Genomic DNA, 15,586 nt, shown 5'->3' with positions numbered 1-15,586 from the left:
GGCAGGCCTGGTCTTGACCTACGCACTCCAAGACCTCAAACCACCTCATCTTCAGTCCCTGCTGATACTCCCGTGAGTCAGCCCTGTGCTCGTAGACTTGCATACCACAGCGCTTTCAGCACCAGAGTCACAAGCATTAGAAATGCATGGGGCTTTGAGGCAGGATTTGCACATTCACCAGTGTAACCGAGGTCCCTTTTCTTCCTAAATGACAATGAACAAAAAATTTAAAAGCCAGAAAAAGCCTCAAGCAAATGGTGATTTAAAGAAACTCTGTAATTAACTGAAATTCTATGAAATAGGAAGGCCTGGAAACCAGAAGTTTAAGCTGTCATTCTATCCCACAAGGGGAACTGGGAGAACTTATGTGGTCTCTTTAATGGTAGCTTCTGACCTAACAGTTTTTATCTCTTAGCAGTAGCTGCCTGCAACTCAGCAAGATGAGCAATTAAAAAACAATAATTCAAGAAAGTAGGAGAATACCTGGTAACCCAGGGAGATTCTTACCTGCCTGTTAAAGTCCAGCCCATTCTGTTCATTTCCTACAATGAAACAAACAGAAAAGTATCTCAGTATTAATGACAGACAGCACTGTGTAATCTTTCCAGAACTTAGAACACACATAATCAAAGGCACACTGCTAACCCAGCTCAGTTTGCTGTAACAGCAAGAAGAGGAGGAGGAAGGTGGAGTCAATGTGAAAGCAGTAATGGAAGTACCAAGGCAGCTTTTGCAACATTTGGTGGTATCAGCCTTTGATGAAGTAGAACAGAGGCGTTTCTGCCTGGGAGATACCTGGCCAAGCTGCAAGGGTGGGGGGAACCTCAATGACTGCAAGGGAGATTCCAGCAGAGGTGAGCTGGAGGACATTACAAATCTCCAGGGAAATCCAGGACCAAGGCACTGTACATCAAGCAAGAACTAACTGTGGGAGAGGCTAGCAAACAGGTGGCCACGGCTGTTAAACAGGGATCTTCAGGAACCCATGTGGCACTGAGTAATTACAGGATATCTAAAGGAACAGAGGGTGCCGTGGGGTTGTGCTCAAGAGGCGTCTCCTTGATTCCAAAAGAGATTGGCAGGCACAGGGGGAAAATCAGACAGGTTTCAGCCTGAAGGTACCGCACAGGCCCTCACTCATTCCCCTTTGATGATAAACATTCCCCCCCTCCATCACACCTGCCAAATTCATCAAGAACATCACAGAGGAAAGGTTGTACGCTCCACAGATATGAATGCTTTAAGGGATTCCACGAAGCCTCTTGAGCTGCAAAAGCAACCCTAAGAAACCCCTTCCCTTTGCAATCCATTCCCTAAGTCATTCTCTTCCAATCCAACTGAGTTTGTGATAGCCTTGAATTGTTCACATCACACCGGCACAAGCCCCCAGGGCCTCCTCCTTGTGGTTTTTTTCCAGTATAACGTTCCCCGTAAAGCATAGCCCGTGCCCTGTGATCTGATCAAGCTTCAACACATCATGTTTTTCAATAGTTCGTGTTTCTCTTGCAAAAGGTTGGAAAGCGGTTAAGAGAAGCTCTGCAGGCAGGAGTGCAAGTCCAGCTCTCCATTGGCTTGCTTTCTTCAACGGAACAAGCCCCTACCCTAAGCCAGCACGCAGTTTTTCAGCTTGCACCGTACACATAATATTCCCAGGTGAATCAGCGTGGTTCTTTGAGATCCTCAGAGGGCGTGTGCTTGGTACAATTATTCATAAATGGCAAAATATTTTAGAGTCAATGATAACAATTTCATGGCACCCTGTTCTCTGCTATCTAGAAGCAGCTCGGGAGATTTAATCTGCAACATGTTAACAGCATTGACTCTGGAAACGGAGCTGCTTTTGTTGCTGTAGGTCTTTGCTACCAAACGGTACCAGAGCGCTACTTCACAGCAGAACAAGATGTTGCCTTCTGCTCTGAAGTCTCCTCTATCTTCTCACCGTCTGTTACTCAACCCAGATCCAGCACTGCCCCTTCATCCCTGGCCTGCCTGCATTTCTCCTATGCTACACCCTGCCTTCCCTTCCTGCCTCCCTCCCAACCTGCTTCTCAAAGCTTTTCTTCTTCCCAGTCTCAGGTCTTCATCTTCTTCCATGTAATTCCCTACGCTGCTACAACCTCCAACCTGCCACGCACTTTGGTGCTCCCATGCCTCTCGCTGTAACCATCTGCTCCCTGACCACCTCTCTCCAGCTGCTCCCGCCCGAGGAATTTGTTCATTCATTGTGTTCCAGCTCTACGCCCCAAGAGCCAACAACTGCACATATAAGGATGGGAATGCTGATAGTGTTAATAGGTGATCACAATCAGTATCCACACACCTGAGCAGGACTGTGCGAGGACCTTCAAGGCCTGCAGTTTCTACCTTTGAAACCCACGGGGGGTTGATGCAATCTAAGGGCAGTAGCTAAAGGCAAGAAAGGAAAGGAGGAGGGAAGGAGGAAATAAAGTTCCCAGTTGCTAAAATAGAACAGGAAGGAAAAGGTAATCTGCTTTCTTGGATGCACGAGTTTTGCTCACGTTTAAATGCAGCGTGTTGATTCGAGCTACCTGGTCTGGCGGAAGGTGTCCCTGCCCATGGCAGGGGGGTTGGAACTAGATGGTCTTTAAGGTCCCTTCCAACGCATTCTGTGATTCTATGATGAGGCAAAATTCAAAGACCACAAGGAAAATCCCTAGTGCCCGGTGATGAGAGATCTGTGCCACTATCATACAACCCCAAACTTGGAACTCGAGATGCACAGCTAGAACAGCATTTCACTCCGCATCACTACCACCAGGGCCAAGTTCTCCGGCACATTCTTTTCTCCTCTTGCAAGATTCCCATCTCACTTTTTCTTCCCTCCAAAAGCACGTGCAGCTGACGGGCTTCTACCTTTCCTTTTCCTTTCCCCTCCTACAAGGCCAGACACGGCTTCCTCCAAGTCCTCTTCTCTTGCGCGTGTCCCCCCTGCCCCACCGCAGATCAGCGGGGGTGTTTGGGAGCACCTCAGCCAGGTATTTTGTGACAGTGGAGCACGCTGCAAATATGCATGGAGACTGACATTAACTGGCTTGTAGCTTGGGCGTCTAAGTCTGAGATAACTGCCCCAGGCTCTCTTGGTAGACAGCGAGGAGAAATAGGCACCTCCAGAGGCCATTCATCTGACCTATCTTAGACGCCTATCTTAAGTTGAGATGAATGGCCCTCTGGAGATGACTATTTCTCTTTATTGACTACAAAGGGACCCAGAGGCAACTAGTTCAGACTTAGATGTCCAATAGTGAGATATTTAAAACTGGGTGAGGTGATTTCTGCTCCCAGTGGTTATGTAAATGGGAGCTGGATACACAAATCTCTTCGACTTTTCCGCAGGATCAGTCAGTGTTTGTGCACAGATTTATTTGCAAACAAATCTCATCTTTTTCTATTTCAGGAAAAGCTTGTGTTCGAGTAAAATTCAAATGATTCCAGCTGAAAGCCAAAGTTTGGGTGTGATAGGGATAACAACTCTCCTCCTTCAGTTGAATATGTAACTTTCCTACAAATATTTTAAAAGCAGACTCCGTTTCCTCCCAGTTTCTGTCAACATCAGGACTCACACTGAAGTAGTCATTTCTCTCCTTAAAGGAACGAGCTGTTCAAACAACAAGGATCTGCACTTAAGATTTAATCTTTTCTAGCTCCAGGAGATAAAAAGAAAGAAAAGTGTAAGTGGCAGCAGATTCTCAGCTGCTGTAAACTGCCAGAACTCCACTCATTTTCACGAAGCTTCACACCAGCCAACATCTTGCCTCTTGCTACACCAGCCAGACACACCACAATGGTATCCAAAGTCTCCAGTGTCTGCTAGGCACAGTCCTTCCCTCCTCACATTGCATCAAACTGGGGAAGCCCTGGGATTTGTGCGGAGAAAGATTGCTTTGAGCCCCTTGCACTATGGTTCCCAGGAGCTTCCCCATCCAACAAGCCTTCATTCCCCTCTTTATGGGTGTTCCGGACGGGGGAAAAAAGGCAGCGATAAGCTCAGCTGGCTCCCCACAGCACGGCAGACACGGACTGTGCTGCTCTCCTTGGTTCACCTGGCAGCTGTTTTGCATAGCACTGGCATCAGATCTGGTGCGAGTTTGCCTGGGGAGGTTTCTCTGGGGATGAGAGCAGCAGAACAGTTCCGGACGCTTCCCCCCACCCTCTGCTGTTCCCCCCACCTGGAATGCACCGTTTGCTCTGAAAACCAAAGACAAGCGCTCTATCAGAACCGCCACGGTTCCCACCGGGAGCTGCCGAGCCAGTCCGGCACTTGAGGATAAAAGCACTGTAACGGGGAAAAAGTGAAATAAAATGGCAAGTGCGCCTTCATCTTCTCAAGGCAAACACACGCAGCAACGTGCAGATGTCACCTACGAGGAGTGACAGCCGCCCGTGGCTTTTCACTTGATGACAAAAACAGGGCTGCAAGCAAAAGGCTAACCGTGTCCTCCTTCCCACCCAACTGCGCGCTTAATACACCTCCCAGTTTGATCTCCGCTGCACAGAAGGGACAGGGAATTAGGAGGTGATTTCAATCTTTAACAGGTGTTGGGGAATTCCCACAGGGAATCAGTTTTCTGCCGCATGCATTTGGGAGGGAAATTCAGAACAGCTGAATGGCGATGGAGGAACAGTGCCAGGCAGACACCAGGCAGGGGATCCTGCTGCCTGGGCTTAGATGTCTAACTTTTAGGTGTCTAATTCTGAGCCAATTGCTCTAGGCTCCCTTTAGAGCCACGGAGAGGAAGCGGGCGCTTCCAGAGGGCAATTAATCTCACCCCCGAGATAGACGGCAGAGAGATGAATCACCTTCTGGAGATACCTATTTTCATCATTGACTGTACAAGGAGCCTGGGGTGAGTAGGTCAGACTTCAGCCTCAAAATATTGAACATCTAAAATTAAGATTAATCTCACCTATCCTGAAGATTTTAACACTCCAGTGGGTAAAGAATAATGCCATTAGAGATTGAGAAAGCAGCCCAGATGCAGAGCGCCTTTCAACACACATGTTCCAGAAGCGGAGAAATGAACTTCTTCACATTAACTGCGACAAGAAACAAAACTCTCACCTCAAACAACATGTAAAGTTTAAAGATTACTCAAGAGCGAGTAAAGAGTGACAACAATTACTATGACTATAAACAGCACCTGACCCACGTGCTGTAAATGAAGCAAAATGCTCGCCTGCACTGAGAAGGATGTGGTTCTATTAACCAAAATAGATATTTCAGGATTTCAATTCCCTTTGGAGACTCAAGCAAATCCCAAGTCATAGACCTCACACTACTGTTCCCAGCAGTCAGACCAACTTTGCCAGAATCATGAGGAAAAGCCCTGGGTGGTAGGAGCCCACTTAAGTCACCTTCTCTCCATTTTAGTGGCACCCCCTGCTTTCCTCCAGCTGTGTCCGGTGGCACCGGGCAGCAGAAACTGTGACTGAGCAGCCACCAGATGGTTCCCTGGATCCTTACATCCCATGCTGGGATGCTGGCTGTTCCCAAGGTTTACCTTAAGAAGTGCTTTTTAAAGGGAGCAGGGGAAAATGTGAACAGGATGAGGGGTTTTGAGGCAGCCAGACAGGGCTGCAGTTTTCATGTTAACCGTTTGCTCTGAAGACACAAACAGACCAAACTGGGGCATCAGACCAAACTGGGGCGTCGGGGCATCTCCATGGGAAAGTTAAGGCTGGTTAGCAAAAGTGAATCTGTGCTGACTCAGTCAGATGGTTACAGACTCCAGGGGAAGCTTTCACTGAAGACGCAAGTGTTTTATTTGGGTGGAAACCCCTGGGTTATAAAAACGCCTTTCCTTTGTCAGCAGTGCCTCAAAGAAATCGCATCTTCTAGTCCCACTGTAGCTCTGAGTGCAAAACCCTTCATGTGGGGTAGGGAGTGGGGGGAGAAAGGAGGACAGCAAATGTGGGAGACTCAGGCAGTTTCTAGAAGGAAACCCGAGGGCAGCAGTTGTTCCCACGGAAAACATTTCACCTGCAGGTGCTGGGAGAGGGCAAGTCTCTTCTCTTAGACCAGAGGCAAGAGGCAGATCAGACCAGCTCTTCCTTTGCCCCTCTAATTCAAGTCAAACCAGCCTTTTGTTCCCCTTTCCCCTCCCCATCCTTTTTTATCCTCTTCCATAATGGGATGTTTAAGAAAAAAAATAAAATAACCCAACCTCAAACCCTAATCACCTTCATTTGAATTTCAAATATCCCCCTCCTGGCCTCCCCCACGCCCCAACTGACTTGGAGCTGGGAATATGGAAATTTCTCCTGCTTGCCTTAAATGTGGCTGTGCTATGAAAATCATCAGCCTTATGCAAATCCTGAGCAGGCCCAATTGCCATAGCAACCAGCTGTTTCCAGCCTCATTGCTGCTGCTTTTCATTTATTCGGGACTTGTCCTGGGGCTGTGCATGGCTGCAGGGGGAAGAGACAAGAGAAATCCTGGAGGCTTTGAGGAAAGTTTCACCAGGGAGAGCTAACCTTGGAGAGCAAAGGCGTAGCCAAGGACTGGGCTCAGTGTGGGGCCGGGGAAGGCCAAGTTTCCTCAAAAGACTTTGGCCTGGCAATCTGTTTCCAACCTGATCTGAAGAGGTGACAACAAAAGGCGAAAGAGAAAAGCTCAGACTGTGCATCCCTTAGCTTGCCTGCTGAGTGCAACAAGGGGTGCCCCTGTGCACCAGCAGCACAGCCTGAGCACCCACCAACTTGTCACACACAAGCCAGTGCACTCCTCCACCTGCCATCCCTTGCTTGTGCACGTTGCCTTTTGCCTCGGTTAGAAGCTGACGCAGAGGTCAGAGCCTCCATACCCTATTCCAGCATGAGCCATCAAGTTTAAGAGACCCTACCCAGACACCTACGGTTGGGATACAACAAACAACTGCATCTCCAGAGCCCAGCAGAGATCAGGGCTCCATTCTGCCGAAAGCCGTACCCATCCCTGGGGAGAGCAGCACCTGCAAAGACGTTACACCCTGGCAAAAAGGTGGGAGAAAAGATCAGGACCCTCGCTTCGGAGCTGAGGAAGAGGGATGGACTTAATTAAGTTGGTACAGGGAGTGTGTGGCAGAGAGGCAGACTGAGACAAGGTCTGTTTTTCCATCCACTCTGATACGGATTTAATCCAACATGCACGGATATGGAAGCTGGGGACCTGGAAAGATCTTTTGCTCGGGTGGGACATTTTGGTGTCCAGTTTCAGAGCGGGCCTTGTTTTCTCCCCTCCACTGCCAGAGGTCCTTAGGTATCTCGCAGCTGCAGTGAAGGGAAGGTGTCTCATGCTGGCATCCTTCCACGGGCACAAGCTGGCTGAAATTGAGGATGCAGGGGGGGAAGAAAGACATTCAAACGAGCGTCCCCTCAAGAGGGGCACTTTGCAAGACCAGAGGAGCATATGCATCATAGCTCCTTACCATTTTCATTTTCTTGGGGTTTAAAGACAAGGGTCTTTCTTACGCTCAGAGATATCTGCTGTATTGCTTCCTAACGTGCCCAGATACGTTACCCAGACTGCGAGGATTAGACAACCCCACTGCCGTTGCCACCAGGGTCAGAAGCAGGCCAAGAGCCCAGCTTTCTGGCCCCATGTGCCCTCCCCGTGACTACCTGGCTGCTGCTCTTCCACATCCCAGACTCGACAGAGCTGGGCGAAGCCGCTGGGCCAGCCCAGCGCCCCTGTCCCAGGGAAGCGACACCAGCTGCTCCGGGGCAGCGGTGATGCTGTAGGGCTGTCCTGTATTGCACCCACACGAACACACCCCAGCTCCTCTCCCCCTGTGCCAGGATGCCCATCGCGCACCCCGCCCTGGGCTCCTGGCAGGCCGGCCAGTTCCCCGTGTTCCAGGGTGGGGAGGGAAGGCGTTCGGAGCGCCTGCAGCTATTCAGTTACCGATGGTTGTGTTTGAAGAGCTTCCCTATCGCCCTTTTGTTAAAGCTTTGGCTTCCCCCCCATAGCCTCAACAGATGAAATCAAAGGGAAGTAGCTTTGCTTGGTGTAACCTGTTTTGATCAAGCAGATAACCGGGGAACAAGTGTCTGACACAAACAAACAGACAGACAGAGGCAAGTCCCACCTCAGCATTTTGTTGCATCAGATACAGAGGGCTTAGATAAACCACAAGAAGGGGGAGATCTCTGCCTCTCGGCTTGAAGACCAGGGGCGACACTCAGCAGTGCCAAGCCCCCACAGTTCCCATAAAAAAAATCAACCCAGAACTTGCTGGCATGGCTTTCATCAGTTTACAGAGATGAAAAGAGCTTGCAGCCAAGCATAAAACTCACGCTTGTCATTACCCCCCATGGAGTCAGCGGGACTGCCTGCGAGCCCAGCCGCGGCCGCCGCACGCCGAGCGTTCAGCCGCGCGGGCATCGCGCTGGGAAGGGCGAAGAGGACCCTCAGACTGGGGAGACAGCCGGGTGCTTGGGCTGGGGCTGACCTCCACAGCTCCTGGGCGATGGGGGAAGGCAGTCTGACCTGCTGCCCTCGCGGAGCAGCTCCTGCCTCTTGCCCTCTTCCCCCTCACGCGTGTAGCGTGATAAAAAAGGCAGAGTTCAGGTAAAGGAGGGCTTAATATTCACAGGACTGGCTAGGGTAGCTGATATTCCTCAATTACTTATTTTTTTAAAATCACAGCTTTTTGTGAAATGGCAAAATTTCACTACAACCAGTAGGCACGGAGGGGGTGGAATCAAACAAACATGGGTTTTCGCTAAAAGCTTTGAAGTGTTTTCTATGAAATCGGTGTGGATGAAAAAGTAAAAAAACCACCCCTATGAAAGATGAATAATCTTGACAATTTTCTCAAAAAAGGAAAAAGCCCCGCGATTATTTTAAACACTTTGAAAGTAAAACAATGCCCTAAATTACCCTTTCCCCCCCCTCTAAGCCTACAACTGGCGGAGATATGAAAGGATGAGATTATGCTTCTCCTACTGACACTTCCCATCAGATCTTTAGGCATCAGTTTTAGATCAAGGGTTTGGTTTACAAAAGCATTTTGGCACCCAACTCTTTCCAGTATTTCTTTTAAGTTCCTCTTGGAGCGGGTCTACATCTTTTGGTGATGAAAGGCCTTTGTAAATCTGCACCTAGAAGGATTCCCGTTCTTTGTAAGCTATGATATTGTTAGTTTGGTAACTGGCCTCTCCTTCTGGGGGGTAACAAGACTCGGGGAGCCCTGTGGATTGATCCAATTCATTAGGAAGTGGGTCTTCAATTAATGAGTCATTGGAAAACAGATTTTCCCACATGAAGCTAGTAAACAAAAACTAAACTATTAGGTGTAGCAGTAAATAGTCCTCTAACAATGTGCATAAGGGAAAATAAAAACTTACAGGGAAGTTCAGTACAAAGAGCTTTGTTGTTTATAAACAGAGTGGTCGGAAAGAGGGGAAAAAACCCCAACACCTGACAAAGATGCTTTTAGTTAAAGCATCAAGGCAGACCCTCCGCGGGCTTGCGTGACCGTGACTGCCAGTGGGGCTGACGTGCCAGCTCACACCACCTGAAGTATAACATACACGACCGAGCAATAGCGTGCCATCCTGCCCTGGCCACCCTCTTCCCTGAGACTCCTGCAAGGGACCCGTCACCCCACCGGAGATGTTGTGGCTGCTTGTTCCAGTGTCCCATGAGAATCTCCCAACTCTCTGAAGTGTCTCTCATCACAGCTAGGTCTGGTGCGGTAATCTCTCAAGATCCTGAACAGATCAACCAGTCACGGGGACTGCGCTAGAGAAAAGAATAATTTAAACAGGTTCCTTGTATCAGTCCGCCAGGGAAGTGACAGTCTTTTGCAAATGAAGGAGATTTACTTGTTCTGATTTCCCTGCTTGATTTGAAGGCTCCTAGAGCAGAGCTACTGCTGGTGCAAATATTTTTGTTATTTTAAAACAAATTGACTTCACTTCTCTGCTTTCTTTTCTCAATTACCACTAGAAAGAGGTGCTACAGCTCACACTAATGGCTGTCTGGGAAGCTTAGGGTGAAAAACATATTTTATCCAATCAACTGTGGTGCCAGCTTCTCGCCTATTTAACACTACTGACTACAACATCAGCAGCCAGCTTCCCACTACACTTAGCAATAATCAATACCAAAATCAAATACCGACTCAATACAGCCTTCCTTAATCTCGATTCAACCATACTATCCACCAGCTCCCTGTGCCAAGAGGCACAAAACATTGCAGGAGACTCCGGTTCCCAATTTAAGGCCCTGTAACTCCCTGTACTGAGAGTTTTTGAAAGAGCTTGGGAACTTGGGGACAGGTACTCAATACAGCCTTCCTTAATCTCGATTCAACCATACTATCCACCAGCTCCCTGTGCCAAGAGGCACAAAACATTGCAGGAGACTCCGGTTCCCAATTTAAGGCCCTGTAACAGCTACTGAGAGTTTTTGAAAGAGCTTGGGAACTTGGGGACAGGTTTGTTGCTACACAGCTTGGAAACATTTATCTCAAAAAACAACTTGGGGTCATCTGAAAGCCCTGAGCAGCAGCTGACCTGACCAAAGTCAATCAGAGTTCATGGACATGAATAGAACCAGATTTTATCTCTACCTTAGATTATGTCAAATTACACTGCTTAATAGCTAAGAGCACAGAGCATTTCTAGTACTCATTGTAAGGTGTAAATAAACGGGTAGATGTAGTCCCATCAAAACATGCCTAGAGTTCTCTGGCTTTACCAGGTTCTCAGTTTTTCTAAGTTCTCCCAAACAACAGAAGTAAAAGAGAAACAATAAAATCATTCCATGTAATGTTTTAATCTGCTGTTACACATCCCCCCCAACTCCAAGCTTAGGAGTCTTCATTACTCAAAGAATAATTCTTCCACAGTCTCTCTAGCAGTTTTGGCTTTAAAAGGTGTTTATTTGTAAGGCTACAGATGAGCCTCACAGTTTCTAATAATCTTAATTTGTTATACCTAGTGGGTGTTAAAAATATGTCTTATTGCTGTTCATTTGCCTAAAAAGGAATCTGACCATGAGCCTTTGTGAAATTACAGACTTGAGGTCTTGCATTCAAAGCCCACTGCGGGCAGTGGCAGTCAGAAGTGATGCCAGAAAACACAAACCCGATTTTTCTGGTGTATATTACACCTTGTGGCAGCGCAGAAGTTGGTAGGGAACTTGACAGAAATCAGCGCTAACACCAGTGCTGTAATCTTCAAAGGATCACCCTGTTCTTCAGCTTTCCATATTCAAGGAAAACTGGGGTTTCTAGCCACCGAGCAGCCGTCAGATGGGAGTAGTGGAGATGAGAAACCCAATTGTGCTTCAAGATGAAGAGCAATACATTTTTGCTGGAACTACCTGTCTGGATTTGATTATTCCCAAAGTCCCTCCCATTTTTCTACATATATGTGGCCAAAAAAGGCTTAGTCCCTGGGGAGTTTTGTCTAAGGAAACGTTCCTGACACGAACCCTGCGTAAAATGAAGAGCAGTTTGTGCTAAACTGAGCGGACCAAGACTATTACGACGACATTATTCCTTTGGCAAGGCGGGAGGGTATTTCCATGCTAAAACTGCGAAGGACATTACTGAGACACACACTGATTCACTGCTGTTACAGAAGGATCTTGCATGCTGATCAAGATACCAACGCAATCCTAGCCCTGAGCGCATTCTTGATCAACTCCCAGGCTGGTTGGTAGAGAGCGATGCAGCAGCAACAAGAGTCAAGAAGAGCACGGACAGAAACTTCCAGCACCCATGCCACCCTTTTCTTTGCCCTCCCTCCTCGGGCTCCCGTGTCTGCCCCTCACATCCCGGACCCTCCTTACCTGGCTCCACCTGGTCGGGTTCGTGCCGAGTATCTGTGGAATCTGCCGCATCACCGCTCATCTTGATCTCTGGAAAAGGAGGCAAAACTGATTTTAATAACAGGTCACAGTCCCAGGCAACAGGCACATGTGGCTTCCACTAAACAGCACAAATGAATGTGTAATTATAATAAACCATCAGACTTTCAAATTTCTGATTCCTCAACATACAGTCACTAGAATATTCATCAGCTCCGAGGATGCACTTTCCCTCCTGTTGCTCTTTGCATCCCCCTCATTCCTCCCCTCCCCAGTTTGCTGTTGTGTGCCCACCTTACGCATCCTTCCTCTCCCGCACGGAGGACAAGGGATCGTTTATCCACTGGGAACCCTCCCAGCTTCCGTGGCCTCTCCCCCGAGCTTTATGCAGGCTTCCCAAACCAACTGATGTGGCTCTCGGCTTGACATCATCCTCCACCACACCTGGAGAGGCAGGGGACCCCTCCCAGCTCTCCCCTCCTCACCCACATCCTTTTCTTGTCCCTCCAGATGGCTCAGCTGACTGAGGCTTGGTGCTGTACAAGGCACATGTGTGCAGGGAGGCCCGGCCTCAGGAAGGCATGCACAGAGCAAAACGCTCTCAGAGAGGGAAACCAAATCCCTCTTCTCCTCTCACTCCCCTGAGAAGTCAGCTTGTTTCTCTCAATACATCCGATCCCTGTTTGCAAACTATTTGCCCTGCTCTCTGCCACACGCACGTGCTCATACCCCTGGCACATCCCTAAGAAGCTGCCTTGCTCCAAAGCGCTGTCCCCAACCCAGGAGCAAGGCAAGTACTTTGCCATCAAGCTCCCACATATTTCCCTCCCCGCTTATCAATGCCAATAATTTGTCATTTACCCTTGAAGTGATGGCTGCCACCACACCCGGGGCCACGTTCTCCTTCGGGGACAGCTGGAAGAAAAGGTGAGAAGGGTCAACTCTACACTGGATTGCTCATCTCCTCCTTCAAAGAGGCAAAGGGTACATGGAGTGAAAGAAGGAAGAATATCTATTCAAATTCAGATGGACACCCCTTCCAGCTCTTCTGCCCTTTGCATGGGAATTTTAACTCTTTCCAGGCTAGTTGGGAAAAAAGATAATGATGATTTTTTAATAAAGAACCAACAGATTTGCATGCGCTTCCTGCAGCCAGTCCCGGCCGCAGAAGTCATTCGATTTGCATCAGGTAATAACAACAGCGTGGAAGCTGGGCCAGTGTTTGCTGTGGTTTTACTAGGGTAGAAATGGCAGGTGGAAGCCTTCTTAAAGGCATCACGCAAACCTTGTCCTCTTTCCTATATGCACCTTGTATTATTTCCAAAAATGGCCAAAAGGGTGAGAAGCTCAAATAGGTATAAAGAGCTATAGGCTATTACCTATACTAAAACAGGCAGGCCTTTCGGTTTCTTCAGGTTTTCTTTTCCCCTATTCAAACTTACAATGTGCAAATGGCAAATTACCTGCTTATTGGGCAAAACTGAATAGCTTTGTTTAGGTTAAAGTTTGAAGCTTTCTCTTCAGCAAATGAATAAAGGAAGAAAAAAAAATTACAAGACTTTACAGCAGAGATGAAGTGCAGAAACATTCACATGGTTCAGAAACTTCCCCTCTTTAAATTTTATTAAGGAGTGAGGGGAACAAGGGTAAAGAAGAGAGTTGTGGGATATTTTTTTTTTTCCCCTTTCAAATAAACCCTCTGCAATTAAGATGTGAACGTTTAGTGGGGCTTCTAAGCATTTCTACTGCAGGAAGAGTAATTATCATCAGCTATAAACATCATCTTGTCTTGTAATACTGCCAAAGGACCCTAACTTAGGCAATCTACAAAGCAAAGTTCTGCTTGCTGCCAAGAAGTATCTTAGAAAAAAAAAAAAAGCCAAGCTCTCATAAAATAGAGTAAGAAATATCTTAAATCCTGCAGAGTTTTGTGCTTGCTTCAGTAAGAAAGTCTGAAAAAAAAAAAAAGTAATGCAGGTTTCATCATGAGCACACAAATAACAGAAGAACGCTGGTTACTGAAAGAAAGTTATCTACTCGCTGAGACCAAGGAGCCCCTCACGAGCACAGGGCAGCTCAGACAGAGCTGGAGAAGATGCAAAAGCCATCCACAGAAAGCTCACTGCCCCTCTGCCATTTATAACCTGGACTGGGTGGGGAGGAATTGCAGCTGTGACTTGATTACCTATCATGCAATATCCATCAGTTAAATTCCCTCCTCCTGGAGTCAGGAGATAACAAGATACCCTGTGATTCTGTCATATATTGAGCAGAATTTTATTTTCACAGAGATTCAAATTCTCATCATAAATGCACACATATTTATCATTACATTTTTATTATATAAATATAATAAAAACTTCAAATACCTTGTGGAGGAAAAAATAAACAACCCCAAAAAAATCAACCCAGGAAGGAAAAATCCCCTTTTAAGCAAAGCCTACTGATCTGAGTGGTTTGGGGTTGGCCAGCTTTTGTATACCTATGGAGAGCAGTGCAGGACTAATCATCCTCCAAGGGGTCCTTGAGAAGGAGAAGACACACAGAGGAATTACTTTCTAATGTGATATAAGTGTAGCCAGGATAAAGGCAACACCTTTTTATTGACACCCAAGGGTCTTCCACTATAAATCAGGATGGAGCGATGTATCTGGATTTGAACACTGCCCTCCCCCCGTCGGACAAAATATCTCAAGACGAAACAGGTTGTGAGATTTTGAATCCAACTAAATGCAAGCTCCGCCATAAAGCTTCCCTAGGTTGGAAATACACGGAGAATAAACAGGCTAGTAAAAAAATCTCTGGGAAAAATAATGCAGCTCAGGACTGCCTAACTCCTAACCACAGACCTATTAGGAGCCGCCACTGTGGCCTGGGCCATATTAAAAATGTGCTGCTATACCTCAGCTAGCAAACATACCTGGAGTAGGGGTAGTCTGGTTGGTTCACCCAGACCAAAGAAACTATACCAGTGCAGACACTTCTCTGGGGATATATCTGCATCTGTATTTTTGCTGAAACAAATGGTGTCAGCAAATAAAGCTTTCCCAAGCTCTCATTCCTAGTAGTTGTTCAGACATGGGCACTAGGGTAAACCAGCCTGATGACTTGAAAAGGAAAAATGAAAGCCAGTGGTGGGGGGCAGGGGGGCAGAATGCAGCTTGGCTGAGACCATCACCTGGAGACTATTGAATGTTCTCTGCTTTAGGAGCTCTGGAGGCTCCAGAAAGGTTCAATGGCCAAGTGCCTGGGGAGGAGGCGGTGGTACACGCCAGGGAACATGCTGCTGCAGGGAAACCCATCTCAGCAGGGAGGTGGGACAGCTAGGGAAAGCAAGAAAACACACCTCTGCCATCAGCTGCCTCGCTGTTGGGGGACCACGAGACTCGCCTTTGCACAAGGGTGAAGAAACACCCTCCAACCAGCGCTGGGCTCTGGCACGTGAAAGCCATTGGGCCCAGGCTGGTCTCCCTCCTTGCAAAAAGGCTGCTTAAACCTTAGGCCCTTGTGACAGAGAGCAGGGTGGGATGATTTTGGAGAATGGAAGTTCAGTGCGCACCCAGCTCTGCGCAGCTCCTGGCCAAATCCACCTTGGCAGTGATGCCACTGGCTTTGACAGAGGGCACAGTATCGATTTTGGGAATCTTCTCATGAAGAAAGAGTCGCCCACAAGCAAAGCAGATGGGTGGATAGGATCCTGCGGGGGATGCGTCCCCGAGAGACACCACACACAAGCACACCCATCGCAGGTGCTCAGACTAGTCAGGC

At 47.8% G+C, this 15,586-nt stretch overlaps 1 protein-coding gene across 1 annotated transcript in view; it reads right to left on the bottom strand.

The window, feature by feature from the left end:
* The window catches only part of POU2F3 (POU class 2 homeobox 3), a gene marked incomplete at its 5' end in the record, with an annotated part of 36,530 nt that extends 24,661 nt beyond the window's left edge, over window positions 1–11,869 (bottom strand). Inside the window, 2 exons of the mRNA XM_010150287.1 lie at window positions 508–542; window positions 11,801–11,869. Coding sequence (XP_010148589.1) covers window positions 508–542; window positions 11,801–11,869 — 104 coding nt within the window. The remainder of the gene's footprint in view (window positions 1–507; window positions 543–11,800) is intronic.
* Between the last annotated feature and the right edge of the window lie 3,717 nt (window positions 11,870–15,586).

The sequence above is a fragment of the Eurypyga helias genome, unplaced genomic scaffold (assembly GCF_000690775.1).
Source record: "Eurypyga helias isolate BGI_N326 unplaced genomic scaffold, ASM69077v1 scaffold25404, whole genome shotgun sequence".
NCBI lineage: Eukaryota > Metazoa > Chordata > Aves > Eurypygiformes > Eurypygidae > Eurypyga > Eurypyga helias.
This window is presented reverse-complemented; position numbering and strand designations above follow the sequence as displayed.